The sequence below is a fragment of the Sphaeramia orbicularis genome, chromosome 17 (assembly GCF_902148855.1).
Source record: "Sphaeramia orbicularis chromosome 17, fSphaOr1.1, whole genome shotgun sequence".
Taxonomy (NCBI): domain Eukaryota; kingdom Metazoa; phylum Chordata; class Actinopteri; order Kurtiformes; family Apogonidae; genus Sphaeramia; species Sphaeramia orbicularis.
Genome location: NC_043973.1, coordinates 34,823,441 through 34,846,999, shown reverse-complemented (window position 1 = coordinate 34,846,999; position 23,559 = coordinate 34,823,441). Strand labels below are relative to the sequence as shown.

At 38.4% G+C, this 23,559-nt stretch overlaps 1 protein-coding gene across 1 annotated transcript; it reads right to left on the bottom strand.

Moving 5' to 3' along the window:
• Positions 1-5,345: 5,345 nt before the first annotated feature.
• ripk2 (receptor-interacting serine-threonine kinase 2) lies at positions 5,346-23,524 on the bottom strand. Its single transcript, XM_030161184.1, has 11 exons — positions 22,965-23,524; positions 19,870-20,023; positions 18,523-18,678; positions 18,133-18,290; positions 16,009-16,058; positions 15,758-15,919; positions 14,498-14,583; positions 13,060-13,149; positions 12,496-12,592; positions 8,660-8,884; positions 5,346-6,802 (listed from the first exon to the last, which is right to left on the bottom strand). Exons 1-11 carry the CDS (start codon positions 23,204-23,206, stop codon positions 6,414-6,416), a joined length of 1,809 nt encoding a protein of 602 aa, XP_030017044.1. The 5' UTR covers positions 23,207-23,524; the 3' UTR covers positions 5,346-6,413.
• Between the last annotated feature and the right edge of the window lie 35 nt (positions 23,525-23,559).

Sequence of the window (23,559 nt, the reverse complement as noted above, 5' to 3'; positions counted from 1 at the left end):
TTACTCGTGCTTATTTATTTATTTTTCTTCTTCTTTCTTTCTTTTTTTTTTTTTCTTTCTCTTTTTATGGGCTCAGCTGGCTGACAGGCAGCTGTCTGTACCAATAAGCAGCCAACACCAGCTGTACTCCCAGTCATCATTGCCCATTTTTCTGACACCTTTGCTTGTGTATTCTCTCTTATTTGGACATTTTACCAGGGGGTATTTCACACTATTTTTTTTTTTCTACTTGTCTTGTCCGGCGTCCTAACAGCAGAATGGTAGTCTGGTTCCTTTTGGTGCTGAACACATTTGCTTTGCCAAGGGTAACTTCATAAAGTATATGAAGCACCCTTTGATATTCTACTGTGTTTATTATGAGTTTTGTTGAACCACATTTCAATGCCGGACCTGACATGGGGGGTGGGGGGGTAGAAGAAGGGGAAAGAACAAGAGAGAAGAAGGTGGCAAAGACCCTCACAAGAAAGTATCAACAATACAAACAGCAACAACCATGGAGACAATTATAATGGTAACACTAATGCTTATTTTTGACTGTTAAAAGATAAATCCATTCTGTGACTCCAGTGTGACACCAGAGCAGAAGCAGCTGATGGTTGACAACATGATGTTAAATGCAGGTTCTTTGGGTTCCACTAAAGCGTTGGGATGTCCTTAATCCATCAAATTGTGAAGGGAAGCAGATCAGGGCTTTTGTCCCCACCAGCACCATGCGTTTGTTTGAAACTTTGGATCTGCCACAAACATTCTGAACAGTTCCTCCAGTAGACTGGGCTGATGATGCAGACTTTCAGAAGGAGGAGAAAACTGGGCATTCCACTAAAGTTGTCAGTGATGTCACTGACAGAGGGGCGGAGCTTATTCCAGACTTCAACTGTAGCCGAACAACAAATGCAGATCACAAACAGTACTGGCAACAAGTTGTCAAAGAACACAGGAACATTTTTGGTCATTTCAATAAACCAACAGTGGTTGCTGGACTTTCTAAGGAACATTTTTATGTGAGTTGCAGTTTGATTTTTAGAATAAAATTACAAATTATTTTAATCTGCCTTATTCATATATATATATATATATATATATATATATATATATATATATATATATATATATACAGGGTGGGGAAGCAAAATTTACAATGTTTTGAGGCAGGGCTTGAAAGACAGTGTATGACCAATTACTTTATTGAAAGTCATGAGAATTTATTTGTCACAAGAAAATTTACATCATAGAAAATGTTTTTATTCTGTGTGTCCTCCTTTTTTCTCAATAACTGCCTTCACACGCTTCCTGAAACTTGTGCAAGTGTTCCTCAAATATTCGGGTGACAACTTCTCCCATCCTTCTTTAATAGTATCTTCCGGACTTTCTCGTAATAGTTTTGCTCATAGTCATTCTCTTCTTTACTTTATAAACAGTCTTTATGGACACTCCAGCTATTTTTGAAATCTCCTTTGGTGTGACGAGTGCATTCAGCAAATCACACACTGTTTGACGTTTGCTTTCCTGATTACTCATATGGGCAAAAGCTTCTGAAAAGGTATGGATAATAGTGTTAGGTATGATTATGACATCAATATATGTTTGGTTCCAAAACAATTGACGTAGTGCCTGCTGAGAAAAAACAACTAAATGTTCATTGTAAATTTTGCTTCCCCACCCTGTGTATACATATATATATATATATATATATATATATATATATATATATATATATATATATATATATATATATATATATATATATATATATATATATATAAAAAAAAGTAGCACTGGGTCTTTATGGGTTAAATGCTATTAAACAAATTTGTATGATTGAGTTTGTGCTCAGTCAGACATAATGTCATGAATGATTGAAAGACTTTAAAATAGTTAAGAAGTTAAGATAGCGTATTTTTATATATATTTACAGTAGGTATAACAACAAATTCTTTATATCCTTGGTTCAAAATGAGAATGAGTACCAACAAAAACAAAACAAACAACAAGCAGGAAAGAAAATCTGGTCATTATATCATAGTAGAAGGATCACATTGGCCCAGAATTTCAGTCAGGTTAGAAAATAGCAAATAAGAAAGTCAGAGAGATAAAAAGAGTGCCCATTTTATTGAAGAATTTGACACAGCATCTGAAAAATTCTACTTTCTGTGAAAAGCTACACATCAACTGAACATCATAGTTTGTCCATTAATGCTTTTTTCTGACACAGATGATGATGATGAGGACGAGGAGGATGTGGGCACTAGAGGAGTTATTTTGCAGTAAGCAATTCTACAAATATCAAATGAGCAAAAAACGCACAAGAAAACAAGAGAAATCACAGAAAAATGTATATAAAAAAGATGAAACTATCATCTACCGTACAAAATATGTGACAACATATTGAGGCTATCAGATCTGTAGCATTTTCTCTCCACTTTGCTTGATATGTGTGTAATACACTCGTTGAGATTGAAAGCAGAATATGAGGCACAGTTATTAAAGACAAGGCAATACAAGTCCAAAGGTATGGAAGCATTTAGAGCCTTCTTCTTTTTTTTGCCTTCTTTTACACGAAACAATATCGTACTATACATGTCCTGCTGTGACTCGTTTTTGTTTATTGACCTGCTCTACTCAGTCCAAACATCACACACACATTTTCATCCACATAATGAGAGGGAAAGGTATGTATATCAATACAAAATGGGAACTAAATTAAAGGTATTGTGTGGTAAACCTATGGAATGTATGCTACAATATTGTAATCTGAGCACCTGTTTTGAGGAAGTGAAGGCAGTGATGAAGACAGTAAGGCAATGGCAACAGGATTCATGGAAAAATAAATCATTTCAGATGTTTCTTAACGACAATGCAATATGCCACAAGGAGTACATAAATAAATATGATTTATGAAAAATAACAGAAAAGGCATTCCTTGAATAGTGATGAATCAGGCCTATTTATCTTACAGTGATTACATGTGTGCACTTGTAATAAGATTATTGATCCGAGCGGTGTTTTTGTTTTTCCTATGATAAACTGACATAGAATACTCATTTAGAAGTCAGGAGTCCTACTTTTTTCTTCTGAAAAGGTCAGATGAATACAAAAGAAGTGCTGGAAACCTTACAGAGCAGTTACTACTTCCACATAGAAGCTGAAGCTGCTGCCGTGATTTTCATGAAAGATGGAACAGTGGGATGAAGTAATTATGATCCATTAAAACAGGCCTGTCAAACTCATGTTAGTTCAGTTCCACATTCAGTCCAGTTTGATCTGCAGTGGGCCGAACCAGTAAAATAACAACAGTGAAAAAAGAAAAATTATGTTATGGTCAGGTTTACATAGACAAAGTTACCTTTAAAATCTGAATAACATGAACAACTTGAATTGTCTGAAGAAAAACAAGTGAAAACAAATTTTAACAATATTCTGCCTCGGTTTATCAGTTTATCATTTACACATGTGCGTTAATATCACACAAAACATTTAGTAACAGGCAGAATAGTGGTAAAATTGCATTTACTTTTCTTAAGACATTTCCGTTTGTTCATATTTGTTCAGGTTATTCACATTTTTTGTAAAAGTATAGTTTGGTAATGTAAACATTTTCATGTAATTTTCCTTTTTTACACCAAAAAACAAGGAGAAAATTTGGGGTTGTCATTATTTATAGGTTATTATGATAATATTTTCCTGGTCTGACCCATTTGAAATCTAATTGGAAACTGAATGAAAATGATTTTGTCACCATTGATTGTTGATCTCTTCAGTGTAATTTTTGCATTTCACAAATTCATCCCACGGGCCGGATTGGACCCTTTGGTGGGCCGGATTTGGCCCCCGGGCCGTGTGTTTGACACCTGTGCATTAAAACAAAGGAAGGTTGGAATTGCTCTTTAGAAAAAAGAAATCACTCAGTGAAATTAAAATAACCATTGGCACCAAGTGATAAACAGGAGTTTTCGTTATTGTTGTGGTTTAATAACAGTGTGTAGTGGATTACTGGCCTTGGCATCTCTCAGTGGGGGATAATTGTGGAAAGCAGGGCCAGGTGTTAGGACTGAATCTAAATGTAACAGTGACATTAAAGCCACATCTGCAACACCTGTGTATGCGACAGCCTGTCACAGAGCAGTGAAACAGCAGTGTAGCATCTGTTGTGGTTAAAGCGCTGAGAAAAAGGCCAGTGCGTTGTATAGTTTACAGGCACAGCGGCTGGAAAGTGTAAATACCTCAGGAGCTATGAAAGGGTCTGCTGTTTGGGAAGTGTTTCATGCTATATAACCACCTGCTTTAAACTTTCATTCGGTAGCACAAACCAGCCGTTAAACTTCAGAAAATTATCAAAAGTCGACAGGCATGGAAATTGCTAATTGTGATAAAGTTCTTGTCTGGACCACAAAGGGCCTGATTTACTAAGATCACAAATAACGGGTGCAAATGTGCTTGCTCGCGCTAAAATATGCGCATGCTATTGATTTGCGTGTCAGGGGTGATCAACTAAGATTTTCTGCGCAAATGACAATAGGCGCAAAGTCTTGGAGACCGTCCTATTGGAGACCGTCACGGAGACAGTGCACTGTAAAAACTGCTGTGGGATACACCAGCACTCATAAATATGAAGCTGCTCTTTTCCCACACAGAGGGGTGAATGGGTATTTGTCTGTTGTTGTTGATCAGTGGTGAAGTGTGTGATCAGTCAAATAAATACCTTCTGTCTGTATGTCGCTCTGTATGGTGAATGAAAACTTTTAAGTCCGTGGGCATGACAGAAAACCCTCTACATCAGTGTTTATATAGAAGGAACAGGAGTCCAGTCACAACACCGTGGACACAACTGTGTGTGTGTGTGTGTTGTGCAGCGCTAGAACCCGTCCTGTTTGGTCTACCTTGTGTGCACGAGAGAGAGAGAGAGAGAGAAAGAGAGAGAGCGACAGTCGTCTCTCAGTCGTCGGTCCTGGCCTAATGTGATGTTCCACTGGTGGAACCGGGCATGGGGGGGCAGGCCCATAAAGTGGGGGTCATATTTCTCAAATTATTATTATTTTTTTCTTCAGTCATTCCATAAATGTTGCTGTGATCAGAACAGATTGGTTCTGTGTGTTGTGCCTAAGCCCCTCCTTCTCGCCAGAACTACTGCAGCCAGTTTTGCGCAAAGTTCAAACCTGCCTTTCAAACGCACTAAATATAGACGGAAAATCAGCCACTGCAGTCAGTTTCAGGTTTGGTAAATCACATTGTACACTCTAAATAAATATTTGCATTTACTCCTCCCAATAATTTTGTGTGTTCTGTCAGAAACGCCCATATTTCACATTCATCAGGGCAAACATGCTAAATGGGTTGCGTGAGCTGTTTTGCCCATTTGAGAGACGCAAACCTCAGTGCGTCCTGTTAGTAGATCAGCTTCAATGTGTTTTTGCGTGTGCAATCAAGTCACATTTTTACATGCGCAAACCTTTAGTAAATCAGGCCCAAAGACTTTCTGAAAAGTCTGCCCTGTTTGAACGCTCAAGATGAATAATACTGAGAGATGAGGCCACTACTGAGGAGACCAAAACAGAAGTGAGGGCAGCTCACTTTAGCCCACCAGTTTAGATACACACACACACACGTACATACACACACGCGCTCGCACACACACACACACACACACACACACACAAAAACACACACACACACAAACGTCCCTCTCATTCTGACTCTAAGGTTCGAACCTCCATTAAACATCACATTCCAGTGACTGAGTCAGAGGTACAGTCTGTCCAATCACAGCTCATTCCAACACTCAGACCTACGACACCATGAACCTTTAAGTACACATCGTTGGATCACTTATTAGCCCCAATGTCTTCTTTGCACATTGTTAGAGGTTAGTGCACTGTACCAATGATTAAACCTAATTTAATGTGTTTTAGTACAAACATAGACACTTTGTGTCGGGCAAAATGTATTTTTGCTGGAAGTTTTCTAGTATCTTAACAGTCCTCCTGTAATTCACTCAGATCAACTGAGTGCATAGAGGTTGTTAATCACAAACAAAGCATTACAAACACAAAAAAACTAACGAAACAGAAATATGCTTTCCTATAACTGTGGAAATAAAGAAAGGAAGGAAATTGTGCCAAAAGAAGTGAAACCCTGTAATACATCTGCTCAACATGAATTCTTTATAAATAAACCCATAGTACTGTTAAATAAAAATCAGCAATTCGATCAAAATCCTTAGATTCTACAATTACAGAATAAAACTTGGCCGTTTGATAACAGTAAAGCAAAAACCCTTTCTATTGTACCTTCGTCATTCCCCGGTTTTTGAGGGAAACCTGGCAGGAACCGTGTCTATCATCTGTACGACAACAGAACCTGCCAACGCTGACTGTAGTGTAAAGCTGCTGTGTTTATGACGTGGCCAGGAAACGCTGCTACACGTTCCTGGGGATATTGTAGGACATGGACAGCGGCGGCGCGCTGGGGACCAGGTTTGTGGAAGGAGAGCTGATTTCAGGCGGGTAGGGCTGCAGACCCATCTGTTTGTTGTCGTGCAGCTTACGGACGACGATGCGGCAGAAGTCTTCGCTGTGTCGGTGGCAGTGGTCTAAGAGGTGTCGGACCTTTGCGGTGCGAGTGGGCTGGTTCACCACCAGTTCGTAATCCTCCCGCATCAGCATGGAGCGTGCCAGCAGAGCGTCCAAACTCTGGTTCAGACAGGCCTCGGTCATCTGGGAAACGATCTCCTCGCGACGGGTGGCGATCCACTCGGCAACCGGGCCACATAAGGGAGGGGAGTGACGCAGCGGAGGAGAGTAATTCACTGTGAGAAAGGACGGAGGAATCAGTTAGAGAAAATAGTTTGGTAGTAAATATGAAGATGAAAACATTCCTCAGTTCTATCCATTAAAAGGCATTGTTAGCTTTACACTTATGAAATATACATGTATGAAAATTCATCCCCACTTAAATAAAATGGAGTTTTCATATCATGTCACATTCTGATTTATACAGTGGAAGGAAAATATTATTGGACATCCTTAAAATTTTACACATTATTATTATCATGAAATATCCTCCTGAGACCCAGGAAAGTAAAAGTTTTGGCTTTTTTATATTAAATAACCTACATTTCTTGATTAGAATCAGCATAATGCAACAGCTTTTTCAGATACATTTTTTATTTTATTTTATTTATGGAATGTACTTTGCAGAGGATAGTTTTTTTTTTAAGTGAAAATGTGAAACTCTTGTCACCTATAAAAGACAAAATTACATTGCTGGGTCTCAAGAGGATGTTTTCAGAAAAATCTTTGTTTCAAAAGGTGTGGCTACATCAGACAAGAAAATGCAAATGATTTTTTAGGGGGTATATTATTAACAAAAAATGAACAAAACTAAATTGACAGATTCAACATGTCATGCCCTGGATGTGTTTCAGAGAGAGTTCAAAGACATACAAGTAATTCTTAATGCAATATATCAAAAATACATAGGGTGTCCAAAATGTTTTTTCCTCCGCTGTACAAAATTTCACCCTCCTTAAGTAAAGTGGTATTTGCACATCAGACCACATTCTAATTCATAACTACAGATGGGAATTCAGACTCTGTCCTCTGAACAGATCATTTCCTCTTTTTCTCTGACCAGAGCCAGGCTGTTTTATGTGCTCCCCCTCACGTCAAAGCAAGTTCAGTCAAAAGAACGAATTAAAACGATCCCCATGGTCATGACCAGAGGAACAAACACTACGAACACTGATCAGACAGACTTGTGTTCCCACTAAGTTTTATACCAACAGATAACATTAAATGAAGCTGACATCCCTGCAGTAACTCCCTCAACTTCACTTAATTAAAGATTTTTGCTAAAACTAATATAAGAGTGCTGTCTAAGTTTTATTTCACTATATTATGACATAGAGCTGCAGCCACAGCCTACAAGCTTAGTGCTGAACTGAATAATATTATGAGGTCTGGGTTATTTACCAGGCAGCAGAGCTCAGTGTTCAGATTCAAAGATAATAAAACACTTTATATTCATGCCGTTTATTGGCCAACTTCCACACAAAAGAATTATCAGGAATTGACAGGAAGTTGATAATGGCATCAATAACACAATTTACAGCACTTTTAATGTAATTTATAATACTATTATTTCCTTTCTTTTTGTAAAAGTGATGGCTCATGAACTCAATGTTGCATTTTATATGAACAAACTGTATGATGTCTTATATTTGTGCTTTGCATTATCTTCTGTTCTTCACTGCAATTTTTGAAGAAAAGGGTTTTGTGGCAGCGCTCTAGTAGGAGCAGTGGCCCGATGTCCCTAATCATCGAACTCAGTTTCGTTTGATGTACTTTGTACTGTCAAATGACAATAAAGGCAATTCAATTCAACATTGCTTTTATTGCTAAGCCATTATTAAAATAACCGCCTTCTGCCTCCAACTTTGTTTTCTATCATAACAGCAGCAGCTAAAGCAGCCACTACTGGACACACTATACTTAATGCTCAAATCAGAATAACTGTTTACATGGATATTGCTGGTTCGGTCTAGCCATTTACCTTGTGTGGCTTTTCTGTATAATAATTTTTACATGTAAAACTCACTGAAGAAAGAGGTCATTCATCTCAAATGGGACTTCCTGGCTAAAAAATATAAAATATCTCCTTTTACCTTGCTGTGGAGGCTGTGGCTTTAGCGGGATGTTTTCCGGATGTGTCTCGTATTCGGTGACAGGTAGACCTGGTTTGATGGGAATGTTCCAGTTCATGGGCTTGGCACTCTGGAAGTCATTCAGATTATTGGCTGCGTCGAGGTCCTTCAAAGACCCCGGAGCTTCTAGTGAAGGAGCTATGAACGATGACGGCAGCCCCTCTGCTGCAGGAAGAGAAGAACAACCTGAAAAAGACATTGAACATAATGTTCAAATTATGTTCTGGTATGACAGTAAATATGACGTGTGGTAATTGAGGCTTTGTCTTTGGCTTCATATCAGATCTGTGCTGTTGAGTCCTGATCCAGCCAAAGATTTATGGCAACATGAGGTGAAACTTGCACCTATCTATAATTGTCTGTAATGTTCTGAAAACCAACACGACTAGATGAGAAGGTGTATCGTTTCAATAGCAGCAGCTTTTCAAGTGTTCTTAGAAACTGGATACAGCTTAAAATATCAGCGAGGACAGTGATGGTGTGTTATGTACAACAGCTGTATTTCAAGTATTAAAGTAAAAGTGAAAACATAACAGCGAGGGTTGAGAATGTCTCTTGTCTATTCTGGGAGTGGATCTGACATTTAAACAGTTGGTGTCATGTAATAAGCTTAGAAAACACTGATTCGAGGCAGGATTTCACCAGGGGAACAGCTTACGATAACTCTGTGGTTCTTGGTTGACAGGTGAGCTATGGCACATAAATACTGAGGGAAACATCCGTTATGTAACGCTATGTTCTCAGTGCAGCTACTGGTGATTTGACAAGTTCAGACGGGCCGGTTCACACCGCAGCGCTAACTGACCGACTGTGTACAGCTTTGTTTCAGCTCAGTGATGCGACCTGCCAGCACACCTGCCGTGTTGGACCGGGTTAGGCCTTGCCTGTAAACACAAGTCATGAGGAGAGCAGTTCTATAATGTTTCCTTTAACAAAGTTCAATTAAGAGTTTATGATGTCTGTAGATTATAAACCAGGGGCGTCAAACTCATTTTCTTCTGGGGGCCACATTCCGCCCAATTTAATCTGCAGTGGGCCGGATCAGTGCAATAATAGCATGATAACCAATAAATAATGACAACTCCAAAATTGTTTTCGTGCAAAAAATAACATTCAATTATGCCAATATCTACATTTACAAACTATCCAAACAAAAAGGATGTGAATAACCTGAAAAATAAAAGTACAATTTTATCAGTATTCTGCCTCGATTTATCATTTCTACATGTGCATTACAGATCCAATCTACAAAGGCACAAAACATATAGTAACAGGCAAAATAGTGTTAAAATTGCACTGAATTTTCTAGAGACATTTCAGGTTGTTCATATTTGTTCAGGTTTTTCACATTTTATTGTTAAAGGATAGTTTCTTAATGTAAATATTTTCATAATTTAATGTTTTTTGTACTAAATCAAAGAGAAAAAATTGGTGTTGTCATTATTTATAGGTTATTATGATATTATTTTTGAGTTCGATGCCCTAACTTGCACTTTGTAAATTCATCCTGCAGGCCAGATTGGAACCTTTGATGGGCCGGTTTTGGCCTCTGGGCTGCATGTTTGACACCTGTGTTATAAACCTTCTATTACTCTCTCCTGCTTATAGGACAGTCTTGACCTTTATGGTCACAGTATTGATGTATGATACAGCATCTATGTACATGGCTGCAACTTTTTAAAACGAGTGTTGTCTCATAAATATTTGGAGACAACTGGGTCTTTCAATCAATAGCCACTTTTACACAGAGATCCCGGAAAAAAGGTGAGATGGTGATCCCACCTTTTTGCTACCACTGACCGATGTCCACAGCCGAGCCAAAGAGGTGAGACAGGCTGGACTTTTACACAGCGGACCTGTGTTCTGGAATCACAGAGCAGCGTATAGTGTGACGTATAACTTGCAAGTTGGAAATACCCCAAGCATAGCTGTGTTGCTAAGCTCTCCAGAGTCGCCCTGTCTTTCACCGTTCCACAAATGTTAGCATGGATAGAGTCCTCCGCCCGAATAATAATAATAATAATAATAATAATAATAATAATAATGGATTAGATTTATATAGTGCTTTTCTATGAATGCATACTCAAAGCACACACAGTGGATCCATTATTTATTCACTCTCACATTCTCCCTCTGGTGGTGGTAAACTACATCTGTATCCACAGCTGTCCTGGGGCTGACTGACAGAAGTGTGGCTGCCAATCTGCACCTACGGCCCCTCCGACCACCACCGAACATTCACACACATTCATACACCAGTGTGAGTAGCAGCACTGGAGGCAAGGAGGGTGAAGTGTCTTGCCCAAGGACATAACAGCACATGGACAGAGCGGGATTCGAACCGCCAACCCTTCAGTTATTGGACGACCGCCCGAAGTGACAACAGGTCACGGATCTTGGTGTCTCCCCAGTTTGACACCTTTCTGGTCACATTGATATGTTTGTTTACTGTACACCACCCACCCGCATTTTTCAATCACACCTTTGTTGCAGAACAAGAGGTGTTCCTTTTGTATAATAATAATAATAATAATAATAATAATAATAATAATAATAATAATAATAATAATAATAATAATAATAGCTTTATTTCTATAGCACCTTTAAAAACAAAGTTTCCAAAGTGCTTTGACAGACAAAGCAGAGGGCTCAACAGCAGGATACAAGATGCAAGTAAAAACACTAAAACAGAAGCAACACAATAAGAAAGATGTGGACAACAAATGCAAAAAAATATGGTACTTCGAATAAATGAAGTGAATCAGAGTAAAGAGGGCAGGGAGAACATAACATGATGCTGTCAAATCAATGCAAAAATGAAGAAATGAGATCAAACAACATTATGTGTGAGAATATAAATTAATAACCGAAAAGGACAAAATTCAAATTTAAAAAAAAAAATTTAAATTAAAAAGGGACAAACATCACATAAAAGCGAGTCTATAAAAATGCGTTTTAAGAAGTGATTTCAAAGATGTGACTGATTCCTCAGCCTTATCTCCTGGGGCAGGCTGTTCCAAAGTGGAGGGGTCCTGATGGAAAAGGCCGGGTCACCCTTAGATTTAAGCCTGTACTGTAGAACAGCCAGGAGCCCTCTGCCCCCCCCGCCCCCGAGGATCTAAGGCTGTGTACTGACTCCTAGTCAACTAGCATCTCATCTATACAGCTAGGGGCCAGACCCATTCAAGCTTTAAAAGTGACCAGTAAAATCTTAAAATCAACTCTAAAACACACAGGGAGCCAATGGAGGGAGGCCAGGACCGGGGTGATGTGATGTCACCTGTTCAAACCAGTGAGAAGCCGAGCTGCTGCGTTCTGGACCAGTTGGAGGCGGGACAGTGATTTTTGGCTGATGACGGACAGGAGTGAGTTACAGTAATCGAGTCTGGTGAATATGAATGAATAGATGACTGTTTCCAGGTCGGAGCGTGGGACTATTGGTTTGATTTTTGAAATGGTTCGCATGTGTAAAAAACAGGACTGGATAACTTTATTGATGTGTGGTTGGAATGTATAGCGTTCCAGAATCCTGATTCCACCTTTATCACAGCTCTGTTACTGCCTCCAGAGGAGTTACAGAGCCATGACAGGTGGGACCAAATGATCCCACCGTTTCGTTTACACAGACGTCGTTCCGGAATAAAGATGAAATATTCCCGGAACAGAAGTGCTGTGTAAAAGGGGCTAATGCCAGATGTCAGCTCTAACTGTTTTGTATTTACGGAGTTACTCAAAAAGGTGTAGCACAGCAGCATAACCAGTCAGTTCCCAGTGACATGAGAAGGAGTTCTTTTTACCTTGAGAAGGCGCAGTGTTGTTGCTGGAGAGAGAGCCTGGTAGGGAAATCTCCGTGTCCTGTGACGAACAAGAACCTGAACCTGAGGTGGAACTCTCCTGTGGTGGAATAGACTTAGACTTAGATCAACTTTATTGATCCACAAGGGAAATTACTTGGTCACAATAGGTCAGTTGCATTCAAAAACACTCTTGAAAAAACACTAGCAAAAAAGGAAAGTAAGTGTGATGAGATAAAAGCAATAACAAATATAAACAGAATACACTAATAAAGCAGGAAAACACACATGATTTGCATATGTACAACCAGGAACACTGAAGTAAATATACACTATATACATACAGGTGTGAAAGTGGCCGAGGTGCAGAAAAGTGAACGTATGAGTTATCTGTTACAGACGTTGTACAGGTGGATGGAGAACGGTATGAATGACGAAAGCAAGATTTATAGTTTACATATCCATCAGACATTACAGATGAAACACCAAGAACAGACAGATCTTACAAGTCGACGTGCATTAGACACCATAAAACAGAGACTTGATGTGAGTTAAGGGGGCACTGACCGGCCAGGAGCTGGGTTTGTTCATGTTCACAGACTCCTCCTCACTCCTCTTCTGACACGAGGGCTGAGCAGAACAACACACTGTTCTGGTCTGCATCAGAGGAAGAAGAAAAACACGTGCATGGAATGAGTCATCTGGACTGAGAAGACATTATATTCAGTTTGGACTAGTTTAATGTCATTCAGTCTTTCAGCATAGTTTCAGTTTTACAACTACATGTGTAGTTTTAGTTTTATTTTAAGGAAATTACACTTCAAATTACATTGTCGAGTCGCAGTGAAAGCATCAAAAATGATTTACAAAACCATATAAAGTCAATTTATTCTTGCTCACCATGAACTAATAACACTGGGGCAAAATGTAAACAAAAGCTGATTTTACCTGCATTTTTGAAATTTCTTGTTAATTAATTAATTAATTTGTTTCACTGCTACTTTTAGTCTAATTTTTGTTTACAATAATAATCTTTGTGAGAGACAGTAAACTTCAAATTTTGCAATCAACTACCCCAAATTCTAAACTAATAAATCTACAAGTTAACATTGAATATTTTTTGTGTCAACACGTTACATAAGGAAATACAATGAGCTCTAAAATAGGTGTAACAATGAAGGCAATATTCACCTTTCATTTATATGTTAAATGTTTGTATGTATTACTGATAAAACTAAACCAAAGATATTAAAACAAACCACACACTAACCATGCAGAATGCACATTTAGTACAAAGTAAAAGTGAGATAATAATTATAAATACTATTGCCAACATATGTACACAATTACACTTTTTTTGTAATGATGAGTAATGTAACATGACATCTTTTGGATTCATTCTTTTTTTAATTATTATTATTATTACACAGTAATTGAAGCTAGAAAAGTAACTGATCAAAGTGAAGTGGTTTCAAACCAGAGGCTTTGTGCAACAGAGCAGTACGTAGTCCCACTTGTGACTACAAAGACACAGTAAAACTAAAAAGAGGAAGGATATATTAAGAGGAAACATAAGCAAGAAAAAAAATTTGAATGTCATCCCCTCTTAGTCACGGTGTGATACAAACTGTCCCAGATTACACACAGTTGGTTTTTTTAGGTAAAACAATAAATGTCGTGGATAAGCCTGTGTCAACATGACGGCACAGGCCAAAAAATAGTGTGTAAATGATTGTGCTAACCACAGTTTTGTTTTCTGCAGTATGTTCTGCTTCTCTTTCAGTTACACATCTACATCTTGACCTGACCACAGACTGAAATCCACCACAAGCAGAGGATCCTGAAGAATTAAGGAGAACCGTGAGAGCAAGTGGCGGAACGTGAAACATAAGAACGTGGTCTGAGTCTGAACAGGAACCTTGGACTGGTGTTACGTTCGACCCTCTGTTGGCTTTTATAAGCATGTGATGCAAAATAACAATCTGTCAGAAGACTTCTGCCTGACCTTTGCCCTCTTGATCTTCAAAACCGCCTCGAGGAAGTCGATTTCGTCAAACTTCCTCACCATTGGCTCCAGTTCAATCAAACACTCTAATAAAACAGAAAAGACAGTCATATCTATAAGGACATTATATTTCATTTCAGATTACTACCACATGGTTACAACTATTCCCACATTCTATTTATGTTTTTTAAATGTCTTTACAACCGTTCATCTGAAAAACAAACACCTGCCCCGCTGCACGATCCATATATTCATGAAAATGTTTTCACTTAGTCGTACTTGCTACCTCAGACAGTGTTTCCTGTGTCGAGGGGAACTTTGAAAATGGTAACATCCAGATATTGGACGGGAATTGACATGACTGAAATAGTTGGCAGACAGACTACCTCCTGTGAGTCAGAATAATTTGAGAGTTGACGACAGCGAGCTGCGCTATGGGCACAGTCAGCAAGTTGGTAAATTTGTTAGGTCATACATAATTGTCCATTCCTTCAGCCTTTACTCACAAACAGATAAAATGAAGATGCACCTGCTCATCCTGGCTTCAACAAACAAACTGAAGGTTTAGAGGAAAGTTTTCTTTCCTATGTACATTTATGTGGGGGAATGATTTGCAGCTGAGACCAAAACTTTGGAATTTTCCTTAGTTTTTATTTTATGTAGTCTTTCAGTTTAGCTTTAGTTAAATGTTTTAGTAAACACTGGCTTTGAAAATCGTATTTAATGTCATGCGTCCAATCATTAGACCTTTTTCATCCCAATATCAAAACATTTCTCAATATCCTAAAAGGTAAAACAATGAACCTTAACTCAAACTAACCATTTTCTCAATAGAAAACTAAAACCATTAGCATTTGAAAAATGAAGTCATTTTTATTGGTAATCATAGCACAAACTGAAGGGAAAAAAATACAAAGCTGATTTAAACGCAGTTGAATTTCACTTTTAAATCGAGTAACACTATTTTTTTACGCTGACAGTTTTAGCTGTAGTTTTCATCAACTATAATGACCCTGAAGAGAACTTTAACATACCGTTAAGAAAGGAACATGTCCATGCTTCACAAAGAACACTGTAGAATGGTGTGAGTGATGGATAACATTTCTTTTTATTCATTTATTTTATCTAGATTTTTATGTATTACTTGTTGATTTTCATTTGAAAATATTTGTTACTATTTTGACCAGGACTCTGTGGAAGAAGAGATATTCCCTTATCTCAGCAGGACCTTCTTGGAAAAATAAAGTCATCTGTGCTTACTGAGGAATGACGGCCGCTCGTCGGGGTTAGCGGTCCAGCCGCAGGTCATTAAACTGATCAGGGTTTCTCTGCTGGGGATGTCGGCGGGTAGACTGTCCAGACTCGTGTCAGGACGCGTCCCACGAAGGACGCTGAACATGATCTGCATGGGGTTGGTCACCTCTGACCACACAAACATACACACACAGATTAGCTATTAGTATAATAGATGAGGTGATGGAACACCAAATATGAATCCATAAGTCTGGTACCTTCAAATGGAATCTGCCTGGACAGCACCTCCCACATAATGATGGCATAGCTGTAAAGGAACGACAAGGATTGAAACAGATATTGACGTGACATCATCCTCAGCCGGTTTTCCCCTACAGACCAGAGGGACTTTTCAACATGCTTTTTTTAAACACCTGACAGCCTGCTTTGAGGAAGAGCTGCTGACTGATTGGCCAATTGCAGCAACTTAAATGTATTGCACAAAGCATGTGAAAGAGCGCCAGCAACAATCCAGGAAAAAGACAGAGGACACACTTCTAACAGTTCTGTAATCATTTCACTCTCTCTTTTCTGGGATTTCTAAAATCACCCAACACAAGGCCTCAGTGTGTCTGATGTGGTTGCTGGCACGAGTCCCAGCAGTGTCAAAGATAAGTATGTGAACAACCCAATCCAACCCGAGAGCAGAGCGTTCTGTTTCATTTGTCAGTCATGGAGACGCTCCCCAGCAAAACAGAACATGTCAAACAGTTACTCGTTACAGTTTAATAGAGAGAAATAAAACGGCCACACTAAAGATTTTTAGACTTTTTCCTGTAAAATTATAACCATTTTCAGACAGAAGAATACATTCATACATAAATTCAACCAGCAGATAAAAGAGGTGAGAACAACCATGTAAATGTTAAAAATAATATCTACAGCAAGACAATTTATTTATTCATTATTCAATATAAGTAAGGTCTTGATATCGTCGATGAACAGCAGTAATTTCTGTTTATTTGGCTTTAAGTCTCCTTCTGTACAATATCAGGATTTTTTTTGCTAAAGGTTAAAGGTTAAAAAAGGTTAACCGTTAACTTGATTTAGTATTCATTCCACATGGGAAATTCGGTCACTGCATTTTACCCATAATGCACACAGACTTTAATGTAACGTTTGAGTTTCACTGAAGTGTTTGACAAAGTCAGGCTGTTAAGAATAAGAGCATATAGCTAGCATTTGTGACATGAGAAATAGGTTTAGCGTAAGTAAGTAAGTATGTAAGTAAGTAAGTAAATTTTATTTATAGAGCACTTTTCACAGACAGAGTCATAAAGTGCTTTATCAAATCAAATCAAAATCACAGAAACCCAACAGAATCCTCCAGGAGCAAACAGTTGTGACTGGTGACAGTGGTGAGGAAAAACTTCCCTTTAACAGCAGAAACCTGGAGCAGAGCCAGACTCCTGAAGGATGGACGTCTGCCTTGACCAGTTGGGGTTAAAGAGCGAAAGTAAAGGAGGAGAAAAGAGAGCAATAGAGATATAGAGAGCGTGACCTAGTATGCAACTCTTAAGAGTATATTGTAAGGTTGGCCTGTATACCTCACTATTTAATTACTCAAGTAGTTGCTTCTTGATCAATGCTAAAAAAAATAAATAAATAAGATTACTGCTTCCTCTAAAGGCCTTTCTTGATCTACAAAAATAAAACCTGTAAAACCTTAGCAACTTGTACACATTGGCATCTTAGCAAGTATTGCTGTCCCCTTTGTTTTTCAGTTGTTATTGCATATATGTGATGTACAGATTTAATAAAGAAAACTACATTTGAATCTTGTTTATCTTAAGGTCATGTAGATGAACTGATTAAAATCATGTATTGTCCGTAACATGTAACACACACAAAACAAGAACTTTGAGTTCAATCAGTGCTGTTTTTGCATCTTAATCTGTTCGCGCATTTCTCTCAGTATCAGGAAACGGCAACATTGACTTTTGATTTTATGATACCAGATCTGAACCCTTTCACCTTTGAGTCCAAGTGGAGACAAGGACATTATGTTTTAAACAAAATGGTGACTGATGGACCAAAATATGGACTGATGAATAGACATTCTCAAGAAGATACATGGACCTACCTAAAAATCTCCATGTTTTTTTGGACGTATTGATCAGACCTAGCGCAATGTGAAAAGCCATCACAGCCAACCCGCTGAAAATGGGCTTTTAAGGAAGGACACAGCTCTATTTCAGCAGTCAGCCTTGAATGTCATAATCTTCACATTTTATCCAGAGGGACAGGTGTCATTTTAATGACTGTCGGACACATTCAAAGACCATTTTCCAGAGCAACATTACAATTATGTTTGCTGAGCCTACATTCGACTAGAGTCTCACCTGTACATGTCATGTTTCACATCGGCCCGGCGGCTCTTGGACGGCTCATACTCCTCAGGGGGCATGTAGATCACAGTACCCCCCATCTCTGAGGGTTTGGACCCTGACCCTTTACTGACCGACAGCTGGCGCCACTTTGAGAGGCCAAAATCTGCAATCTGACACAGAGAGAGTAAAACTGTTATAGACCAGCAACATGTTTTAACTGTTTTATTAAGAGTCAATGAAATGCAAACAGGACATTCATTCATTCGAGCTTTGATATCTTAACTCATCAGAGCTGTTACAGTTTTATATGATCATGAAAGTAAAAGCAACATAACAAACTGGAGGAGGCTCGAGTTTGTCTTTTTAACTAATGCACAACACACGACATGTTTTCACACTTACCTTTACATGATATTCACCATCCAACAGGATATTTTGTGTCTTTAGGTCATGATGTAAGAGGGGTGGGTTCATGTTGTGGAGGAAGTTGACCCCAAGAGCGATCTCATAAAGGATCCTCAGTCGCAAAGGCCAGGCAAGGACGGGGCACAGTTCCTTCTGTAGGGTTGAGAGAGATGATACATCAGGTATTAAAACATTCAGTTGTGTCCCGGTGACTGCAGGGAAAGGATCTGATATGAAGTGCACACAAATCAAAGAAATGCAAAAAAATAAATAAATAAATAAATAAATAAATAAAAAATACAGTGGAAGAATTACACTACACTTGAGCAAGCTGAGGTTTCCCCTAACACTATGTATGTACTGTTTCATCAGACACTGAGGTTACTGCTGGCTTTCACTTTTGTTTGCTATGTGAGAACCACGTATGCAACGGCAGATTGGAATGAAGTCATGGCTGTGAGACACAGAAGTACTGGCCAAAAAAAACAAAGAGACGCTTTAGCTAAAGGCATTTCAGTCAATAGCTATTAGAGTTTCTGAGGCTGAAACAACTTTCTGTTTCTGCTGAGACACTACAAGGAGTTCTGTTCTGTTTCAAGTAAAAGTAAAAAAGGTAGAACTATTAAAGCAATTAAACACAACATCTAACAATAATTCAACAAACAGTAAACAGTGTAGCGGCTTTCAAGTTTTCTGCATATTTCACATAGGTATGTTTCAAGACTTTTTACGACTTTTGTGAAACTGGTTTAAGACCTGTTTCACATCCCATCTGCTCTAGTGCGGTAACAGCAGCAGGTGTTAGCTGATGGTTTTCGACAGCAGCTTTATGAAACTATGTCTTTATTTACAAGGTTCCTAATTTGACTGTTTTCTTGTGTAAACTGTGACGATCCACAAATTCATTATTTTCAACAGGTTTCAACCAAGCACTAAATCCAACCCAATAAGACCTGTTGAAATCATATTTAAGACATTTTAAAGGAAAGGTATATACAGTTTTCTAGGAAAAAAAAAAACAATCTTTTGACATATGACCCTCTGTCAGTGTGTCTCACCTCTCTGTTTACCTGCACAGACCAAGCCCTCTGCCCGTATTTTCTATTTCCTCAAACTCACACCTCTGAGCCATGTCACTGCTAACACAGACCTGTCACATAACTGCTGTGAAACAATCAGGATATAGGTGATGTTTTATTTTTCATTTTCAGTGTTCTTTTTGTAACTAAAGCTGTTCACTCTATCATTTGCTCAACCACTGCTCTCTTCAGTGTTCATTGAGTTGAGAGGAAGGATTAAGTTCGAACAGTCTGATGGAGAAATAACTTGGTGACACATAGGTACCTCATGAAGTAACAAGTCCAAGGATCCGTTGATCATAAACTCTGTGACTATGCAGAAGAATTCTGGCTCGTTGCAGATCCCGAAAATCTGGATGATGTAGTTGAACCTGGCTTTGTGGAGCACCTCGGCTTCTTTCAGTAGACAGTTCCTCTCTCTGGAACACAGACAGTTAAAATTTTACCTTTGAGCAAAGAGATAGAAATACCAACACAGTGGTGGCATTTGTGCAGTTGGAGATGTAAACAGAGAAAAAGGAAACACAAGAGGAGGAAATATTCAGAGTTTAGAAGGAGTAATAAAACAATACAATAGTATCAAGTAGAAATCACTCATTCAGGATACCACATATTGTTTGAATGTCACTGCTATTTGGAAACTAATAACACAGATAAATGGTTCTCACAGCTCAGGAATTACAAACACATGACCATGTTACAGAACATGATGCATTACTGAGATTAAATTAGATCTAGGCAATAAAATGATGTTAACTATTGTCAATGTCATGATGTAACTTTATATTACAACAAAAATGATCAAAATACACATTTCTTGTCTTTGGCATTTATTTTGTCTACAGTGAATATGTAAATTGTTTCAGTGTTTTGTTGTGTTTGCCAAGGTCTTACACAACTTTCATTCAGGACCCAAATATCTTTACTAATAAAGTGAAATTGTCAATTCGATGATTAGATTAAGGACAGGCACATGTTATAACAAAACAAATGGACGTTTTGTTTTTTTTAGACCTCTATCACCCTGCCATAGATCAGCTCCTAAACAGTATTCCATCTGTAATATGAATCAGTAATATATAATACACAACGCACAATGACTATTTTCACTTTACTCACATTTTTCTTATGATATGTTTAGATCAGTAAGGACTTGCATGATTAACCTTTACTTGTAGTGGTGGATTTCACCATGTGGTATTTCTATTTTTATTCAATTCATTGTAAAGGATCTAAATCAGGGGTATCAAACATGCGGCCCGGGGGCCAAATCCGGCCCGCCAAAGGTTCCAGTCCGGCCCGCGGGATGAATTTGCAAACCACAAAAATTACACTTAAGATATGAACAATCAAGGATGTCGAACTCGTTTTAGTTCAGGTTCCACATAAAGAACAATGTGATCTCAACTAAAATAATAGCATAATAGCCTATAAATAATGACTCCAAATGTTTTTATTTTAATGTGAAAAACATAGTATTATATTACACCTATAAATAATGAGCTCCAAATTTTTCTCTTAGTTTTAGTGTAAAAACTTACATTGAATTATGAAAATATTAACATTTACAAACTATCCTTTAACAAAAAAAATGTAAAAAAAAAAAAAAAAAAAAAAAAAAAAAAAAAAAAAAAACAACCTTAACTTTTGAAAGTGAAATTTTAACATTATTCTTCCTGTTATTAAATATTTGGTGCCTTTTGTAGATGCAGTCTGTAATATGCATGTATAAATGGTAAGTTGAGGTGTAATATTGTTAAAATTGCACTTATTTTTCTCAAGAAATTTCAGGTTTTTCCAGGTCATTCACATCATTTTGTTTGGATACTTTGTAACTGTACATATTTTCATAATTTAATTTTGATTGCAGTTCAAACAAAAAGAAACATTTGGAGTCGTCATTAACCCTTTCATGCATGAATTATGAGAACCTTAGTCAAGATTTTTTTTTCTGGAGTGTTTTTATACCTCCTTAGGCATAAAAAAAAAATTGCGATCAAGTCTTTTTTTTTTCATGGAGTTACAAAAATGTCCATGCATTTAATTTTTTAAGTAAAGAAATATGTATTTAAAACCCGATATCAGAAAGTAAAATGAAAACAATGAAATAAAAACATTTTTAAGGCTGCTAATTTGATGTTTTCTCACATTTTAACATACTCTAATGCTAGTTAGTACCTCATATAATATGCAAAAAAACAACTCTTTTTGTCTAACAAATAACAACTGATTTACACTTAAAAATGTTACTGCAGATCAGGTTTATCAAGAACAGCAAAGTTATAGTAATGGTATGAATTGCAGTGTATTATGGGATGTTGCATAAGTGTCCACTGTGTTGGTTGATATGGAACTAAAACAATAAAATCCATAACTAGAAAAGCACTCGGAGAGCGCAGACCTCCGCCAAGCGCAAAAATTCCCCACATAATCGGTGATACAAATCCTACATTTATTTTTACCTCCGCCAAGGAGGTTATGTTTTTGCCAGGGTTTGTTTGTCTGTCTGTCTGTTTGTCTGTCCGTTAGTGTGCAACATAACTCAAAAAGTTATGGACAGATTTTGATGAAATTTTCAGGGTTTGTTGGAAATGGGATAAGGAACAAATTATTAAATTTTGGTGGTGATCGGGGGTGGGGGGGCCCACGGGGGGGGGGGGGGGGGGGGGGGGCACTGATCAGCCTTGGCGGAGGTCTGCGCTCTCCGAGTGCTTCTAGTTGAAAATAAAATCCGCCTTCTGGATCAGATCCGGATCAGCCTTTGAAATGTGATAGAGGACCCCACTGTCAATTCCTGAGTTAAATTTCATGAGTTTTGGTCAATAATTAAGCGAGATATTGGGAAACGAAAATTTTGGCCCCATTTACCACAATGTTAACGAAAATTTCAAAGTGATCCAGAATCCAGGATTTCTTCCGGATCACCCCCAAAAGTTAATCATTTCTTCCTTATCCCATTTCCAACAAACCCTGAAAATTTCATCAAAATCTGTCCATAACTTTTTGAGTTATGTTGCACACTAACGGACAGACAAACAAACAGACAGACAAACAAACCCTGGCAAAAACATAACCTCCTTGGCGGAGGTAAATATACAAGAGAACAGCTTGGAATAACTGTCCACTGTAGTGACCAGTATCCATGAAAGGGTTAATCACAGGTTATTATGCTAATGTTTTACTAGTCTAGCCCACTTGAGGTTAATTTGGGCTGAATGTGGCCCCTGAACTAAAATGAGTTTGACAGCCCTGGTCTGAATGCTTCTTCAGAGGATAGAAGTCTGGAACACAGCTGCTCTGGCAATGTCAATAAAATGGATCTTCTTCTGACTTGGAAACAGATCTGTGGTTACAACCTACCTTTCACCAAAAGGAGAGTCCAGTTTTAGGCACTTGATGGCCACTGTGGTCCTCCAGTCGGAGTGCTGCGCCTTGAACACGGTGCCAAAGCCTCCCCTGCTCAGGTAGTACAGGTCTGTCAGCTTCTGGTAGGGGATCACCGGCAGAGTACTGACCAGACTGCCCAGGTTCACACAGCCCGGAGCCGCGCACGGTTCCATGGCAGTTTGTGTGCCTTTTACTGGAATCCTCTGAAGATTCATCCTCCACTAAAGCAGTGTCAGAAAGCAGAACTGCCCCTTTTTGCAAATGAGGAAGAAAAGCTCCTCCATTCAGTAGCATGACATGATGTCGGTGCGTGCTAACAAGCTAAGCTAACTAACGTGGCGGAGGAGCAGACAAAAACACGCCTGCAACCAAAGACGTGGTTAAATGTACTCGCATTCACTCTGTCTGAGCTCTGTTCTTATTTTCTGCCCGGCTGTCTCTATCCAGCTGTCACCGGCTGAGTAAAATAAAGACAACAACACTAACTGTGCCGAGCTCCACTGTCATTTAAGGCAGGTGGTTTGTTGTTGCTAATGACGACACACTTCCTAGTTTTAGGTGATGCGTT